An 18649-nucleotide genomic window follows, 5' to 3' on the forward strand; every position below is an offset into this window, starting at 1 on the left:
ACTTTTCTCTTCATTTACATATCTTGAGCCGGCCTTGAGCATGTCACTTCATCTTAACTCATGAGGACCCTGCCATTACTGAGACCCAGGTTGATTCTTGTTAAAAGAAAAATAATTTCTCTCCTAGGAATTTAAGAAATTGAATAATTTTCTTTTTTTGAAATTGAAACAAAATAAATAATAATATACGCCCCCCCCCCCCCCCCCCCCCCCCCTCCATCAGTGTATTGAGCATCTAGGTGGACATGTATTGTATAAAGACTGTTAAGTTTTAACACAGGAGGTCGGCAACGATTGACATGAGTTTACAGAGATATTACAACTACATGGAGCCAGAGTTTATCCTGATTTCTATGGTGTGAAATGGACAATAGCAATTGCATGCTATCCTTTGGATAGGACGCTAGTCTTTCGCAGTATAATTTCCACCAGATCGAATAGATCAAGCTACCCAATCACTGCTGGTTGGACAGGGGGGTAAGAAAAAAAATCTACCAACTGATCTATCGGGACCCCCTATGGATTTTTTATGGGAAAAATAAATTAATAGGTAAGCCATTAGAATTTTGATAACAATCCCTCTATTTCTAAAACGCATTCAATTTAATAGGGATAACCACACTTCCTAATAAAAGCATCCAACTTACTTTTGCGTATAATGCAGCAACAACATGACTTTCCTTCCTGAAATTAAAAAAAATACAGTAAATAATATTATAGTGACATGCTATATGTAAATCAGTAGATAATTCTTTGATAAGCCATTTTTTAAATACTTGAAATATTCATTTTGAATGGTCTGAAAATAAAAGTATATACTGTTTATTTGTTTTGTTTATTTAAAAAAATGACCATCAGTGCTGTACAGTAAGCGATATAGTGAATCAGTAGGTAATTCTTTGTCTGATAAACCATCTTTTAAATACTTGAAATATTCATTATAAACGGTCTCAAAATATAAGAATGTACTGTTTGTTCATTTTATTTTCTTCGGTTTGTTTTTGATTTTTTTAAAAGCTATTTATGAATTTATCATAAACAGACAAAAAAAACCCCCCAAAAAACCCATTAAAATAACAACCATCAGTGCTTAATATTCTAATGGATCATTTTACTCCAACACCCTAAAATATGAACATTAAGAAAATGTCACTTACTGTTCTAATTCCAAGCTTGTAGGCTTCATGTGATGTTCTTACACTGTTAAATATTAAAAATAACAATAATTTTCATTCTTGTTAAAAGCACTATGGCTACGAATTTCTAGTCATACTGGTACAATAATTTTCTTACTATCTTTCCAGTTTCCGAGATAAAACAAAATAAAGCAAAACAAAGCAAAAAATAATGTTTATAACAAATATTTCATCCAAAAATCTCTGCTTAATCTAATCTATACAAAGGTTGTAAAGAGTGGTGTTATCAGGTAAATAAACCTTTTTCTAAATTTACCTTAATCTATGATATGGTATCTCCCGAATAAATGGCACATTTAAATAACTAAAAGAAAAGTTTTTCTTCTCACCTGGAGTAAACTGCCATTATAAACATGATGAATAGACCGGCATATGAAGCCAGGTGCTCAGCCTCGGGAAAAGATGGATTCGGTCTGCATTCTGTAGAATAGTTGTAAGAGTGGACAACAGCCTTATCTAAGATTGGTTTTGGTGTTGACGAATTGGCCGTGTACTTGAAATCTGTTCCCATATGGGCAAGGGGTTTCAATGTGTCGAAGATGCTTTGGGCTAGAAAAAAAAAAAAAAAGAAAGAATAAAAACAAAAGTTGTTACAAGGAATCAATTTTCCGCTCCTTTACAAAAGTTTTTATCAACGTTGATAAAAATATAAAAATGGGGAAGAGGAGGGGGGGGGGGGGGGAAGAGAAACAGGAAATGGCTGTGATGTTAATCTACTTTTAAAGCAATGTTTAAGTAGCTGGGACTGAGATAAATCTGTTAAAAGAAGCTTTCAAACAGACCACCACCTTATCAAAAGAGTAAGCGTATGTCATTTTCCATTTAACACTTATAAACCAGAATAAAATAAACCAAGCTGAAATGGCCTTAGTTATCTGGAACAACAACAGATCATTGTAGCAAAAGTTCTTACCCTTTTCAGGAGGCAGACTGGAGAGACCAGACCAGGTTAGATAGACAACGTACATACATATAACAGATGCTTGAAGCAATCCTGCGTTTGGGTTTCCTGTTTGAATCGATAAAAAAGGAATAAAAATAATAACAGTAATAATAACAATAACAATAAAAATGATTAATAATAATAATAATAAAAATAATTAATAATAACATAATAATATAATAAATAATAATAGTAATAGTAATAATAATAATAATAATATAATAATAATAATAATAATAATAATAATAATAATAATATTACTCAGGGCGCTGAGCAGTGCAGAGTTGAGACCCTGGAAAAGGCTCTTTACTCAAATTCTTTCATCTACTCAAGTGTAAAATAAGTACCTGGTCATTAACAGCGTTGTCTCTGTCCTAAAGAATTGGAACGGGGCTAACAGGGGTCATGTTTTGTCTTACATGTTAAGTGTTGCTGTTGGCTAGGGATCCCTTGTAAAGCGCTTTGAGCACATTTAGTGGATATTGTGTTATATTTTTAAAAAGCTCAATTCAAGCCAGTGGGAACACAATCAGACCACTCAGATTATATATATATATATATATTATATATATATATAATTATATAATATATATATAATATATATATATATATATATATATATATATATATATATATATATATATATTGATTTAAATTCTTTACAAAATTAAATCTAAAATGCATACTTTTTTCTACACAAGGGAAAATAGTCACAAGTGTTAAAAGAAGACACAAGCCAGCATTCACGCCCAAGAAGACACGATTGATGGTGCAGTCCTTGAGTCCATAAAGCACAAACAACAAAGTCATTCCCACAATTGCCAAAAGGAACATCACAACTGCTACCACAATCGTAGCTGAGGAAACCAAATAAAAATACAAGTCATTATCACAAAAATAAAATAAGCAAAAAGCAGTTAGAAAGAAAAATCACCTATATAGATATCATCAATTAATGTTGACTCATATATTGAAAAGCCAATTGACTTGTGAGAGTCTGATATGAAACATAAAATTAAAAGAAAAAAAAACAATAACGTATAATTTTAATAATAATAATAATAATTAATGACCATAATAATGATAATAATAATAATAATATATAATAATAATAATAATAATAATAATAATAATAATAATAATAATAATAATAATAATAATAATAATAATATTAATAATAATAATGATGATGAGAAGGTACACTAGTGGTTCATATGTCATAGTGATTTAATGATATTCATCCGTATTTGACAAACTTGACACTGTCAAAAAGAAAAAGAAAAGGTTCACTTAACCTACAAATTGATTGGGAATATTGGATCTTGTCTCTTTGTCTGCCTTGAATGCCAATATTTTATATAAAACTTCGCTCAGTCAAATGTTTATGTTGTTTCAACATCACACTTCAACATGACGATGTTACTACTTTTTAAAATAATTTTCTGTACATTTATTAGCCTCAGCCATATTTTTCCAAACTTTGCAATCCCACTATCCTTTATAGTTTTATTCACTGTACAAACTTTCTTCAACTACCATAGACTTGACACTGAGTAATGAATCATAAGCAAAATATTAATGACATAAAACTGAACAGTGTGCAGCATATCTGTTCATAAATTACACATCTAAATTTATCTATGAATTTCTGAGGCACCTATGTTGTTTACATTTAGGTAATATCAGCGCCAGTAAAAAGGGAGAATATGAGATAGTAAAAAGTTCTAGAATTACAATTAAAGCACCCAAGAAAATGTACGACAAAGTTGTTTGTTTGTTTTAAGGTTTACGGCGCTTGCAACACATTTAGGTTATATCAGCGCCAGTAAAAAGGAAGAAAATGGATAGTAAAACGTTCTAGAATTACAATTAAAGCACCCAAGAAAAGTAAGACAAAGGGGAACTGAGAACAAATAGGGATCAGATGTAGATTCCAAGAGCATACCACATGTACTTAGTTTGAAATCACCTACAAGTCTCATCCAGACACAAGCACAAAATCCAACAAAGAGAAACACACTCAAATGTTTACATTATACATTCAAAAAAAAATAATAATACATAACAGAGAGATGATTTACAAGGAAAAAAATATCATCTCCCAAAACAATAACTATGCATTTGACTGTTTCCCTCCCAGCTAGGACTCCGGCCAGAGCCAGGACAAAACCAAGTAATCTCATTCCAAGACAAAGACAGAAAGCATTTGGAAAACAGATATAAGGGGATAGAAGACAAGGTATGTACCTCCCTGCCCGCTATGGGAGGTCAGGAACCCCACCCAGTACGACAAAGGGGAATGGTATAAATAGAGAATTGGTGTAGATTCCAAGAGCGTACGTTCACTGTGCTTAGTTTGAAATCACCTAAAAGTCTCATCCAGACATGAACACAGGTCCCCACTAAAAACCCAAATATAAAAATACATAACAAGAGAAAAAAATATAATCTCCCAAAACAATAACTATGCATTTGACTGTTTCCCTTCCAGCCAAGGACTCCGGCCAGGGTCAGGACAAATCTAAGTAATCTCATTCCAAGACAAAGACAGAAAGCAATTGGAAAACAGGTGTAGAAGAATAGAAGACACAGAAAGTACCTCTCTGCCCACTGTGGGAGCTGAGGCACTTATTGAACGCTTCATTAAAGGTACAGCAAAAGCATGTGTTACAAAATACTTCATACATGACTTTTAGGTTGTAAATGTAGTGTAACATGGCGAGATCTCAACACATTATTTTAGAGCTGGTTTTAGTTCTTAAAATAATTTATTGACAACCAATATACAACTTACCAAAGAGGCCGCAACAATTTCTTTCTCCACTTTGCCTGCCCACCCTTAAAAAAGAAGAAGGGATATTACAATAATAGATGAGATAGATATTTGAAAAGAATAAATAAATAAATTCTTAAAAAAATCCAATAATAATATTAAAAAGAAATAATACAAACAATCAATCACTGCCAAATAGCTAATCGATCAAATTCTGAGAGGAAAGCTGAAATAATGATAGTGATGATGATATGATAATATAATAATAATAATATTGACAATAACTAATAAAAAATAATAATAACAACATAAACACCAAATAATAATAATAATAAATAATAATTATTAATAATAATAATATTAATATTATTATTATATATTATATATTATATATTAATTAATAATAATAATAATAATAATAATAATAATAATAATAATAATATAATAATAATAATAATAATAATAATGATAATTTTTAAAAATAATACCTAAACTAAAAGTATAAAAACCTTACAATTCTGTGATTATGAGTTAAGACTCGTAAAATTCATTGACACTTACCAAGACGCCCTCCAAGAATGTGTGAAATCAACCAGCATCAACAACTGCAGTATAACAAACAAGAAACCACCAACCATACCAGTATACATCCAATCTATTGAAATAAAATCTCATGAAGTGAAGACTGACAATAGATTTTTACCAAATGAGATATGATTATTTTCGATAAAATTTTGAATGCAATTTCAAGACATAATGACAATGTTCATACAGAATTGTCACACTTGGACTTAAAATCTCCTCTGTTAATCAACGCTCTTCATTGTAAACCATGTTATTCAAGACTACAAACCATATTATAAGTTAACACACATAATCCTCATGAATGTAAGCCGATATTACAAAAAAGAGAAGAAGGAGAGGGAGAAGACAAAGAAGAAGGAGAGGGAGAAGAAGAAGAAGAAGGAGAGGGAGAAGAAGAAGAAGAAGGAGAGGGAGAAGAAGAAGAAGAAGAAGAAGAAGAAGAAGAAGAAGAAGAAGAAGAAGAAGAAGAAGAAGAAGAAGAAGAAGAAGAAGAAGAAGAAGAAGAAGAAGAAGAAGAAGAAGAAGAAGAAGAAGAAGAAGAAGAAGAAAAGAAGAGAAGAAGAAGAAAGAAGAAGAAGAAGAAGAAGAAGAAGAAGAAGAAGAAGAAGAAGAAGAAGAAGAAGAAGAAGAAGAAGAAGAAGAAAGAAAGAAGAAGAAGAAGAAGAAGAAGAAGAAGAAGAAGAAGAAGAAGAAGAAGAAGAAGAAGAAGAAGAAGAAGAAGAAGAAGAAGAGAAGAAGAAGAAGAAGAAGAAGAAGAAGAAGAAGAAGAAGAAGAAGAAGAAGAAGAAGAAGAAGAAGAAGAAGAAGAAGAAGAAGAAGAAGAAGAAGAAGAAAGAAGAGAAGAAGAAGAAGAAGAAGAAGAAGAAGAAGAAGAAGAAGAAGAAGAAGAAGAAGAAGAAGAAGAAGAAGAAGAAGAAGAAGAAGAAGAAGAAGAAGAAGAAGAAGAAGAAGAAGAAGAAGAAGAAGAAGAAGAAGAAGAAGAAGAAGAAGAAGAAGAAGAAGAAGAAGAAGAAGAAGAAGAAGAAGAAGAAGAAGAAGAAAAGAAGAAGAAGAAGAAGAAAGAAGAAGAAGAAGAAGAAGAAGAAGAAGAAGAAGAAGAAGAAGAAGAAGAAGAGAAGAAGAAGAAGAAGAAGAAGAAGAAGAAGAAGAAGAGAGAGAAGAAGAAGAAGAAGAAAGAAGAAGAAGAAGAAGAAGAAGAAGAAGAAGAAGAAGAAGAAGAAGAAGAAGAAGAAGAAGAAGAAGAAGAAGAAGAAAGAAGAAGAAGAAGAAGAAGAAGAAGAAGAAGAAGAAGAAGAAGAAGAAGAAGAAGAAGAAGAAGAAGAAGAAGAAGAAGAAGAAGAAGAAGAAGAAGAAGAAGAAGAGAGAACATCTTTCCTTTTTCTAAAATTAAGAAAAATATTTGCTTGTAACGTTTCTAATGTACTAAGTATGGATAATTCCATCATCATCATTGCCTTTTTCACCCTGGGTCAGGGTATAGGCCACAGACAGTTTCCATCCTTCTCTATAATTCCATATGTATGCCCATTCCTTAGATTTCTTAATTAATATAAAATAAACCACCTTAAAGTGTACTGGAAAAAGCAAACCTATTTTAAAAATCACAATAGAAAAAGATAAACCTTCAAAGACAATTTTATTAAAGGTTTGGAACCGACAGGAAATGTGTACATTCCAGCATGGTTTCCTTGAATTCCTCAAGACATGCAAAATAGTTCGAGGAAACGGTAGTTTGAGGAAATGGTGTCTAGCCATAACAACTTCATAGGGGGTTGGGGGGGGGGGGGGGGGGGGGGGGGGGGGAGGGCTCAGCGGTATGGACTTTGCTATGCACCCGGAAAATATCTAGTTCTAGTATCCATCACGTTATGTGACCTTCAGCAAGCCATCTCTCCCTAGCTAAATTTGCTACATTGTGCTGCGGCTGACAACTGGGTTATTCCACTCTTCCTTGAAATAGACCATAAGACATTTATTTATTTATGTTATTGATATGTTGAGGGAGTTAACTCTATACATGACATGTTACAAGCTCTTTTTGTGTGTATGTGAGGGGAAGGGGGGGCTGCAATATCACAACATTCATTTGCCGTTGTAACCAACCATTAACAATTCATGGGGCATGGTATTGCAATTAGAATGTTTGGTGAAGTGGTAACGAATAAGCAGAGAGGTGTTAGTTATACGAAACGGTGATGGAGTGTGTGAGTGGATGTGTGTGTCTACATGTGTAAAATACTGTATAAACACACTTGCAGTGTAGATAGATACACATGATAAACACATACATAACTGTCAATGTCACAGTAAATCCTCAGTGTTCGAAACCACCAGGTGCATAGTTAAAAAAACAAACTTTAATCAATTAAATTATTTTACATTGGCTAGGTGCAGTTTAAATTAGTTCGAAAGAAACTTGTTCGAGGTAAAAAAAAGTTCAAGGAAGGGATGGAATGATAACAAATAATAATAAGGAAATAATTCTGGACATTCGATTGAGTTTGAGAAAACAGAAAATTAAAGTCATACTTACATAATTTAAATGCTGCAGGTACATAGAAAGCAACTACACACAATCCACACAGAAATAGGAATTTAAATAACCAATACCTGTGGAACATATTTTAAACAACAAAGTTGATTATCACAACTATTATTACCTTACATAATTGATAATTTTAGATATGATGAAGGTGTAAAAAATTAATTAAGGTATACACCTTTGTACAATTTCTTAGTAATGATATTTAGCAACACAACCCACTCACTTTAAAAAAAAAAAGTAAGCCATTATATTGCACAAGATCCAATAAATGTGCTCAAATTGCTCTACAAGGGGTTTAAAGCTAACAGCAATACTTAATATGCAGACTGACACATAAATAAAATGCGATATCATACTTATTATTACACCTCAGTATGGCGAGAGAATGTGAGTTGAAGATTGCAGCGGATGAGGATAGTTAAAGTTCAGAAAATTCGATATGGTAGGTGATGATTTCTTCGTACTCAAAGATGACATAAATATGAATGTTTGTCAAGTGGTTGGACAGTCATATTCATTGTCTCTCCGGCCAGGCAGTCCAGAGTCTGCCAGTGGCTCAATTTTGTCCAGTCCATACATAAAACCAGGTAGCTCCCTGGGTCCCCTAGCGAGTATATAACCATGATGAGACTGTGATTTGTTGAGAATTCCTATTCCTTCCATAACTCATTCACTCAAACATTCAGTATTGAAAGTGTAGCTGAATTTTAATTTATCTATGAGGGAAAGAACCTTGTGATAGTCCAACGTCTAATTTGAAGTGTAACAGCCGACTGTTACAGTTTTACATGCTGATGAAATGAAGACAAAGAGCTTAATTGTGTGTACAATAAAAGTACTAATTATGTGGCAATCCCCTTATAATAATCTGAATATGTTTACCAGTTTATCATTTTCATGGTAATTTGTTTCTTAAAATAAGTAATCCCTTCTTAACTCAACTTCCCAAATACCATTATATCTGGCTAATGAGTAGTATGATATGACATGGGATGCTAATTTATTAGAAAATGCCTGCATTTCTTTTCTAAAAACGTTTCTAATGAAACTAATTTAAAAACAGCTATATTAGAACTCACTTTGACGATAGATGATTAATTCAATGGCTTACCCATTCTGAACACTTGCTCTCCAGTGATTACTGGACGGTACAAAAGCTGTCAATATCATCAAAACGAAGTGAAACACCACAACAGCCAATGCCAACCGATAGACAGCTTCATGCCCAGCCAACTCAGCACACTTACCCCCTGATTCAAATGTCAAGCATACATCTGAGATATCTACAATCTAGTAATGAAACAAAGATGTGAAAATTGGTTGAAAATATATAACTTTCAAAGATATAAAAAGTCACCAAAAAATCATTTTGATTTGATTTAATTGGAAATGCAATTTTAATGGAGCGATCGTTCTGTGTACAATTAAATGACATATATCATATAAAACAAAACAGTTGATGTATGTATAAACTTATGAGCCTTTAATTAATATAATTTTATTTTCACAGTATTGTCCTCATTAGTACCTTAATCTAGTAAGCGGGAGTGATGAGGTAAAAAAACAAACTGGAAGTTCCTTTCAAAACACGCCAAAGTAGAATAAAGAAATAGTAAATCAATGCTCATAAAATATCTGATGAACAAAAAAAAACCCAACAAAACAAATTAAAAATTAAAAAAAAAAAAAAAAAACACCTGGAAAAAAAGACACTTTATAATTCTAAATTATAATATAAAACTTACATGATCTTTAACGAAGTCCTGTATCTTTGGTACGAGCATGATACACTGAATGGCAAAACTGAATGTAAGAATTATTGTGTACATAATTCTGGTTCCACTTGATTCATTAATGGGGGGCAAACTCTCGCAGCAAAGAACACAGGATGCTGGACCACACCAGCAAGCAAGCTGAAGGACAAAGTGATTAATCATTTAAAAGCTGTTGTTGCTACAATCAAAGACTAAAACCAAAGGATTCTTTATCAACCTCTTTTAAAACTAAAGTACTCAGGTTTATATTACCAGGTAAAAGGATTAACTCTTAATCTTTATTAGGATTTCTTTTTCCAAGCACAGATTATATAACATCCGTTATCGAGCTGGCAATTTGTACTCGAGTTGGAATAGTCTCCCGTGGCTATTCGGACTCAAGCTTCATAGAGCGTGCACAAACACAAAGGGGTGGTACAGAGGGCAGAGGGTGGAACTGATATAGTAATAGAAGAGCTCAGAAGAAATTCTGTTTTGCCCATATCACACTGACTCAGCTCATACCCCTACTTCATACTGTAGAAGGATTGGTGCCTGTCTCATACTACCACAATATGGTTTTTCTTTGTCCTGATTTTATTTGGACAATGTGTTATGTTGTCAAAAAAGCTATTCCTTTAGACCACAGTTACTTTGATTGACATTTGTTCCTTTTGACTTGAGTACGAATAACCACAACCTTCCATTAATGGCATATTTTATGAACAAAAAATGCAACAAAGAAAAAGATAAGCAATTTTCCTTTGACTTCGAAGTACATTGCATTTTTAAAACAGTAGCTTGGCACAAGTTAAATTCATTACTATTGACAAATATGTTTTCGTTTCAATGACAAAGAAGTAGATATGACTGTTGTGGACGGATTTCTTCTTTGGTTCACAATAATCTAGGAAAAAAATGAAGGAAACGTCTCCACTGAAGTAGAGTACATATATGGGTGGTTAAAAATGTCAGGCATCAGATTTCTAATCCATGCATTCATCTAGGCATCACACAAAAAGTCAACACTTGACTAATTATCAATAAACAATCCATTTATAGATATCTTAGTAGTAAGAGCTTGCAAGGAGAGGGGAAGATCGTTTACATATCCATAGTGACGTCACAAACTCACAGGAAGAAATAACACACAAGACAGTGAATGGAACTAACAAGGACAGGGACACCCAAAAGGTTACCCAACATGAAAACAATTCACAACAACAACTCAATAGCCAAACAACAAACTGGAATACATTGAAACACAACAAAACAATACGTTCCCACAATTGGTTTCGATTTTTTGTCCCTGCATTTCGAAAGTTCGAAAATGTACAAAGGTTAAGAGAGAAGTTTTTTAAAAAGGTGTCTGGGAATAATCGCCGGTCATTAGGCTGTTGTCGTGAATGGATTTCTCCATCTGGTTCGCGATAGGTAAATTGTATGGAGAAAGTAAAGAAAAAGTCTCCACCAAAGTGGGCGTTCTCCATATATATGTAAAGGACCCTGCTTGCAGCGCCAATTGTCGTGAACGGATTTCTCCATCTGGTTCACGATAGGTAAAATATAGTAAATAGTAAAGACAAAGTCTTCCCCAAAGTGGGCGTTCTCCATATATGTAAAGGACATATGGGTGGTTAAAAAATGCCACGGATCAAGGCATCACGTGAATAGATAGGGTATGTTCGTCCGGTAATAAAAACATTATAAAAACAGAATCAACAATCCATTATCAATATCGTAGTAAGAAGAGCTTGGAAAATGAAGTCAATCCTGTTTTTATACCCATTGTGACGTCACAAACTCACAGGAAGAAATAACACACAATAGTGAATGGAACTCACAGTGACACCCAACAGGTTACCCACCATGAAAACAATTCACAAGTCAATAGCCAAACAACAACAAACATTGAAACAACAATAAATACGTCCCCACACTGTCTTTTTGGCAGACGCGTTTGTCAATAATTATATCGTAATCCCTATCTGGTAGGACTTGGGCCTGGGAATGGGAATAAATTAACTTTGTGGGTCTGTTTGTATTTTTATTGTTGTTATTATTATTAGTTATATACCCGAACATCTCTGGAAGTAATCAAATCTTATTATTGACAGTAGTTGATTGGGGAGGCCTTCCGAAAGCTCCTACATCCCCAGTATTCTTGGGTTTTTTTTTTATAATGGTCTATTCTAGTAGGGGCAGGGGGTTTTGGAGGGGGAAAACTTTTTTTTGTAAACCCCCCACTAGAACATTATAAAAAAAAGTTTTTCCCCTCCCAAACTCCCTACTACAACAAGAATACTGGGGATGTAGGAGCTTTCAGAAGGCCTCCCGACGTCTAGATCTCTAAATATAAATTTAAATAAGACAGACAGTGATAGAATGAAGAAAAGACCAAAAAACTCACCTGTGAAATCCAACATCCCATTTTTATTTGAAACAGGCAGGTTCTGCGAATTCAACGTGCAAGTTGGTGCTGCGAATAAAATGAAATTGGTCCAAACGTCATGAACTATTGCAATTTTCCTTTTAAAATCACGATTGATTGGTCATAGGTCTAGATCAGCTGAAAGTCTATCTGCCCTGCTCTGTTTCAAGCTGTTTATTTTCAGTTTTCATCCCGATGTAAATACGGAAGTGAAGTAAGGGCTGAATCGTTAAAAATAGAATTGGGTAAAGAGCCCATCAACGGTGTCATATAATTAGACTAGCCACTCCCACGCCTCGTTCTGAAAAAAGTCCGCGAAATTAAAGGGGAGGCAAGAGAAAATCAGCTGATCGTTAAAATAGTAACAGAAAAGTGGAGGTGCTCGGCAATGAATGCAAGAAAGACATTTAAAACGCCGTAAAAATGTTTAAAAATCACTTAATGTTATACGAGTAATTACCATCCATAACAACCTGTCAAATTCACATATGTAAGATGCCAAGCCAAAATTAATAATAAAATAATAAAGAACACGATTGACCGTTGACTACACATGCATACGAGTACCAGAAATATTTTGTAAACAATGTAACACAATATAATGTGTAAGTTTCAAAGCAAATGCAACCACAAATAACATCAAAGAACAATGTGGGACTACTGTTTTAATTTCATAAAACCAAACGCATATTTTCTGCCCCCGATATTGAACGTGTAGTTAGTATGTATCGTACAAACAACATTCGTTTAGACAGGTAGTCGGGATTCTAGCGCCAGCTTTATTTGGGCAACCGTGATTGGGATTTCACTCAATGATCAATGCACTTATTATTATTATTATTATTATTATTATTATTATTATTATTATTATTATTATTATTATTATTATTATTATTATTATTATTATTATTATTATTATTATTATTATTATTATTATTATTATTATTATTATTATTATTATTATATTATTATATTATTATTATTATTATTATTATAATATAATAATATTAATAATAATAATAATAATAATAATAATAATAATAATAATAATAATAATAATAATAATAATAATAATAATAATAATAATAATAATAATAATAATAATAATAATAATAATAATAATAATAATAATAATAATAATAATAATAATAATAAGCAGTTGAAAGCAGTCTTTGGTGTATAAGTGCATATGTACATTATTTCTTATAATAAATGCTTCAAAACAAAACAAAACAAAAATAAAAAAATAGAAATAAAGAATAAATGAATAAAAATATCTATTTGGGCATTTACTTACATTAATAGTCTTGAAAATCACAATCACAATCAATGAAAATTAAATATCCCATAATCCGAAGAAGCCATGAATTTAATCCAAAATCCAACACAGGAATGTATTTTAATAGGAGACAGATATCCTATTAAAACTATAGCATTACTTGCAAACAACAATACCCCACTCTGCGTTTAACGGGCTAGTGGCCGTCACATTGTAAATTGTGACCGCATTAGGGTAATCGGTGTCCTAAAGACTGACATACTGACATACAATCAATGAGAACTATAAAGAATCCATTCTAGAATTCAACTACAAACTGAAAAGCATGATAAATATCACTCTATCAAATAATTTTCTTTGCACAGGTTCACTCACACTCTCCTTTATTGCAAAACATTGATAAGTGAGAAAAAGTTTGTATTTCAATTATAAACTTAATCACATAATCTAAATGATGGAGAATAAAAACAGCTAATTATAAAAAATTTCACAGATCAAGTTATCTATTTGAACTCCGCATATTTAGCTTAATTACTCAATGACCATAAATTTTTTAAAACTGCATTGTTTCATTTAAACAAGACCATGACGCTTATGCCTGGACCGGGTATTCACAACTTCTGCATTTGCATTCCACTTTTGAATCGAATTAATCTCTATCTTGTCCGTTTATTTGCAAAGTTTCTGCACTTTATAAATAACACCATAACGCTTATGTCTGGACCGGGTATTCACAACTTCTGCATTTGCATTCCACTTTCGAATCGAATTAATCTCTATCTTATCCGTTTATTTGCAAAGTTTCTGCACTTTATAAATAGGACCATAACGCTTATGTCTGGACTGGGTATTCGCAAATTTTCCTATTGTGTTCCACTTTTCGAATCGAAATAACATCTAGTCTATCCGTTTATTTGCAAAGTTTCTGCACTTTATAAATAAGACCATAACGCTTATGTCTGGACCGGGCATTCGCAAATTCTGCTTATGTGTTCCACTTTTCGAATCGAATTAATCTCTATTTTATCCGTTTATTTGCAAAGATTCTGCACTTTATTAATAAGACCATAACGCTTATGTCTGGACTGGGTATTCGCAAATTTTCCTATTGTGTTCCACTTTTCGAATCGAAATAACATCTAGTCTATCCGTTTATTTGCAAAGTTTCTGCATTTTATAAATAAGACCACGACACTTATGTGTTAGATTGCTCGCAAATTCTGCCTTTGTGTTCCACTGTTCGATTAGAATTAATCTCTATTTTATCCGTTCATTTGAAAAGATTCTGCACATTATAAATAAGACCATAACGCTTATGTCTGGACTGGGTATTCGCAAATTTTCCTATTGTGTTCCACTTTTCGAATCGAAATAACATCTAGTCTATCCGTTTATTTGCAAAGTTTCTGCACTTTATAAATAAGACCATAACGCTTATGTCTGGACCGGGCATTCGCAAATTCTGCATATGTGTTCCACTTTTCGAATCGAATTAATCTCTATTTTATCCGTTTATTTGCAAAGTTTCTGCATTTTATAAATAAGACCACGACACTTATGTGTTAGATTGTTCGCAAATTCTGCCTTTGTGTTCCACTGTTCGATTAGAATTAATCTCTATTTTATCCGTTTATTTGAAAAGATTCTGCACTTTATAAATAAGACCATAACGCTTATGTCTGGACTGGGTATTCGCCAATTTTCCTATTGTGTTCCACTTTTCGAATCGAAATAACATCTAGTCTATCCGTTTATTTGCAAAGTTTCTGCACTTTATAAATAAGACCATAACGCTTATGTCTGGACCGGGCATTCGCAAATTCTGCTTATGTGTTCCACTTTTCGAATCGAATTAATCTCTATTTTATCCGTTTATTTGCAAAGATTCTGCACTTTATAAATAAGACCATAACGCTTATGTCTGGACTGGGTATTCGCAAATTTTCCTATTGTGTTCCACTTTTCGAATCGAAATAACATCTAGTCTATCCGTTTATTTGCAAAGTTTCTGCATTTTATAAATAAGACCACGACACTTATGTGTTAGATTGTTCGCAAACTCTGCCTTTGTGTTCCACTGTTCGATTAGAATTAATCTCTATTTTATCCGTTTATTTGAAAAGATTCTGCATTTTATAAATAATAATAATTGTTCAAAATTTTACCTCACACCCGATATTACAAGTACAAGTGAGCCAGGTGATGAAGATTGTCAAACAGTGTGCGATGAAGAAATAGGAAGAGAGGAGAGAGAGAGAGAGAGAGAGAGAGAGAGAGAGAGAGAGAGAGGGGAGAGAAGAGAGAGAGAGAGAGAGAGAGAGAGAGAGAGAGGGGATGAGAGAGAGATTCGTTTTTTTTTCAAAATTTCTCTCTCTCTCTCTCTCTCTCTCTCTCTCTCTCTCTCTCTCTCTCTCTCTCTCTCTCATATTGCACAAGGTTGTACTATTTTACTATTTATCAAGAACAGCCAAGGTGGCAACCCAGTCTCTGTATAAACTAAGCAGGATGGCAACAGGGACCTCGCTCCTTATCCAATGCCGAAGCTTTAATTTGAGTCAAACGGTTTGGTTAAAAAAAAAACACCCAAAATAAGTTCGTGTGTGATGGAAGTTGAAGTCGGCTTATTATAAAATCGTTTATGGTCTGTTTGGATTACCCTTTTTAAATAGAAAAGGTGAATATAACATAAACTTGAAGAATAGGCAAGCTAAATGAAAATTAAATTGACTGATTAAATGAGTACGCGAGGCTGAGTTGCGAACGACTACTGGGTTCCGACATTCCGATCCCAGTGTCATTCATGTTCACCGTACCGTGTTACTGTCTACACACTACACTGCATTGTTAGTGACTGGTCATGTCTTTTTTGTTTGTATGTTTTACGCAAGCTTAATAAAAATTAAATTGACTGATTAAATGAATACGTGAGGCAGAGTTGCGAACGACTCATGGGTTCCGACATTCCGACCCCAATGTCAGTGTCAGTCATGTTCACCGTACTGTGTTACTGTCTACACACTACACGGCATTGTTAGTGACTGGTCATGCCTTTTTTGTTTGTATGTTTCTTTTAATATGGGTCAATTTACAAAGAATAATAATAGAAATGTTCAAAACAAAAACTAGATTCACTATTACGTGCCTGTAATGAAGTGCTTTCCACAAACCGTGAGCGAGAATGATGGTGGAGGTAATGGCAACCATGTGGGTTTGTTATTGCTTCCTGCCTCCGTCAACCCACGCATCCAGTTGCGTAACCCACGCTGAATCTGACCAATAGATGGATAGATAGATAGAAAGATAGATAGATAGATAGATAGATAGATAGATAGATAGATAGATAGAGAGAGAGAGAGAGAGAGAGAGAGAGAGAGAGAGAGAGAGAGAGAGAGAGTGTTTCGTGCAACATTAAGTTTAAGGATTCCATATTATGATTCTTTTTCTTCCTTTTTTGGAAACGTTACTTCATGTTATATTAATTCATTAATTAATCTATTTATTTCTTTATTGATAGGTTTATTAATTCATTAATAATTAATAAAATTGTTATAATTTGTAAGTCTGATAGCCCAAATTGTTATGGTTTCAATGTTATTATGGAAATAATCTCAAATCAACGCAAAATATTGTCCATTATAAAGATCTTGGATACGCAATCTCCAAGAGGTCCCATACACGCACAGATCTCATCGCGGTACGAAGGCCGAACAGGCACTGCTGGGTCGATGTGACCCGATCCCTGCGTTGATCGCAGATGATTTTTGCCCACACAGGGTGAGTATTTTTTTGAGGCGATCGGCGATCGGGAGCGTGGCAGTATAGCAAAGTGGACAATTTTGTTTCGGATTTTCGCTGTTTTCACGTCGGATTCGTGATCAGCGTCAAATTTACAATAGGTTTGATACTAAGAACTGTGTGTTTACTCCAAAAATTGGTGAAATTAGAAATAAATTTTAATTAATAGTGAGGCTATGTGGCCGACAGAACCGATCCCAATTACTGTCTGTTATTCTATCTTTCGTCAAGCGCACAATAGTGATTACTTCTCACTAAATTATATCAATTAGACTGTTGAAGGAACCAAATTGACATCATTCCACTCTTTGTTATTGTATTAAGGCAGCCATTTTGGTAATTAGTTCTCACTAAATTATATCAATCAGACTTTTAACGTTCAAGGTTACTCGTAGTTTTGTGTGACGGTACGTTATTTTGACTGGCGGATGTTGTGAGCATTTTACCTAAACTCATAGTATCAATAACCGTCCAAGATATTCGTATCATATGTAGCAATAGTTATAATAATCTAACATGACGAGAGAGAGAGAGAGAGAGAGAGAGAGAGAGAGAGAGAGAGAGAGAGAGAGAGAGAGAGAGAGAGAGAGAGAGAGAGAGAAATTTACTTGCGCTATATATATCGCTATATTCAATAAAGGTGCTCAAATCACTTTATAAGGGTCCTTGGCCAACATAAAAACATGTTAAACGAGACATGACTGTTAAGCGATATTGCAATTGTTTCCCGACAGAGACGACGCTGTAAAAAGTGAGGTACTCATTTTAACAGTGAACAAGGTGAGAGAATGCGAGTAAAGAGCCTTTTCCACTGACTCAATTATGCGCCACTCAGAGCGGGACTCGAACCCAGTACCGTCTGATCCAAAGGCGAGTGTCATATCACAAGACCACATGCATAGCCGCACAAAAAAAGTGATGAGAGAAAAGATACATAAGTATTGAAGGAGGAGAGATCGGATGGAGTGAGTAAAGTTCTTGGATATTTATAGATGGAACCAAATTGACGTCACTCATCTCATTGTTATTGGTTTTAGATACCCATTTTTATGATTAGTTCTCATTAAAATATATCAGACTATAACGTTCAAGGTTCCATGTAGATTTTTGGGCTGGAGTGATATTTCTGGATGGCGGACTTTGTGAGTATTTTAATTTAACACAGAGCATCAATAGAAGGAATGAATTTGACGTTAGTCAACCCGTTGTTATTGCTTTTAGACAGCCATTTTTATAATTAACTTATCACTAAGTTATATCAATCAGACTATGAACGTTCGAGTTTGCAGTTTTGTGTGTTAATATGTGATATACCCCGATGGAGATGTTGTGAGTATTTTTCCAATAC

The 18649-nt window shown here is 33.5% G+C and overlaps 1 protein-coding gene across 1 annotated transcript in view; it reads right to left on the bottom strand.

Moving 5' to 3' along the window:
• Positions 1 to 17121, bottom strand: part of LOC144966427 (putative serine incorporator) — a 30121-nt gene extending 13000 nt beyond the window's left edge. Inside the window, exons 1-12 of the mRNA XM_078902858.1 lie at positions 16781 to 17121; positions 12207 to 12506; positions 9788 to 9955; positions 9154 to 9332; positions 8031 to 8107; positions 5474 to 5567; positions 4934 to 4977; positions 2826 to 2996; positions 2110 to 2205; positions 1526 to 1745; positions 1158 to 1200; positions 648 to 684 (exon numbers count right to left, since the gene is read on the bottom strand). Coding sequence (XP_078758984.1) covers positions 648 to 684; positions 1158 to 1200; positions 1526 to 1745; positions 2110 to 2205; positions 2826 to 2996; positions 4934 to 4977; positions 5474 to 5567; positions 8031 to 8107; positions 9154 to 9332; positions 9788 to 9955; positions 12207 to 12227 — 1150 coding nt within the window. The 5' untranslated portion in view covers positions 12228 to 12506; positions 16781 to 17121. The remainder of the gene's footprint in view (positions 1 to 647; positions 685 to 1157; positions 1201 to 1525; positions 1746 to 2109; positions 2206 to 2825; positions 2997 to 4933; positions 4978 to 5473; positions 5568 to 8030; positions 8108 to 9153; positions 9333 to 9787; positions 9956 to 12206; positions 12507 to 16780) is intronic.
• Between the last annotated feature and the right edge of the window lie 1528 nt (positions 17122 to 18649).

This window comes from Berghia stephanieae, chromosome 2 (genome assembly GCF_034508935.2).
Source record: "Berghia stephanieae isolate SIO BIC M18660-M18661 chromosome 2, UCSD_Bste_1.3, whole genome shotgun sequence".
In the NCBI taxonomy this organism is placed as follows: Eukaryota; Metazoa; Mollusca; class Gastropoda; order Nudibranchia; family Aeolidiidae; genus Berghia; species Berghia stephanieae.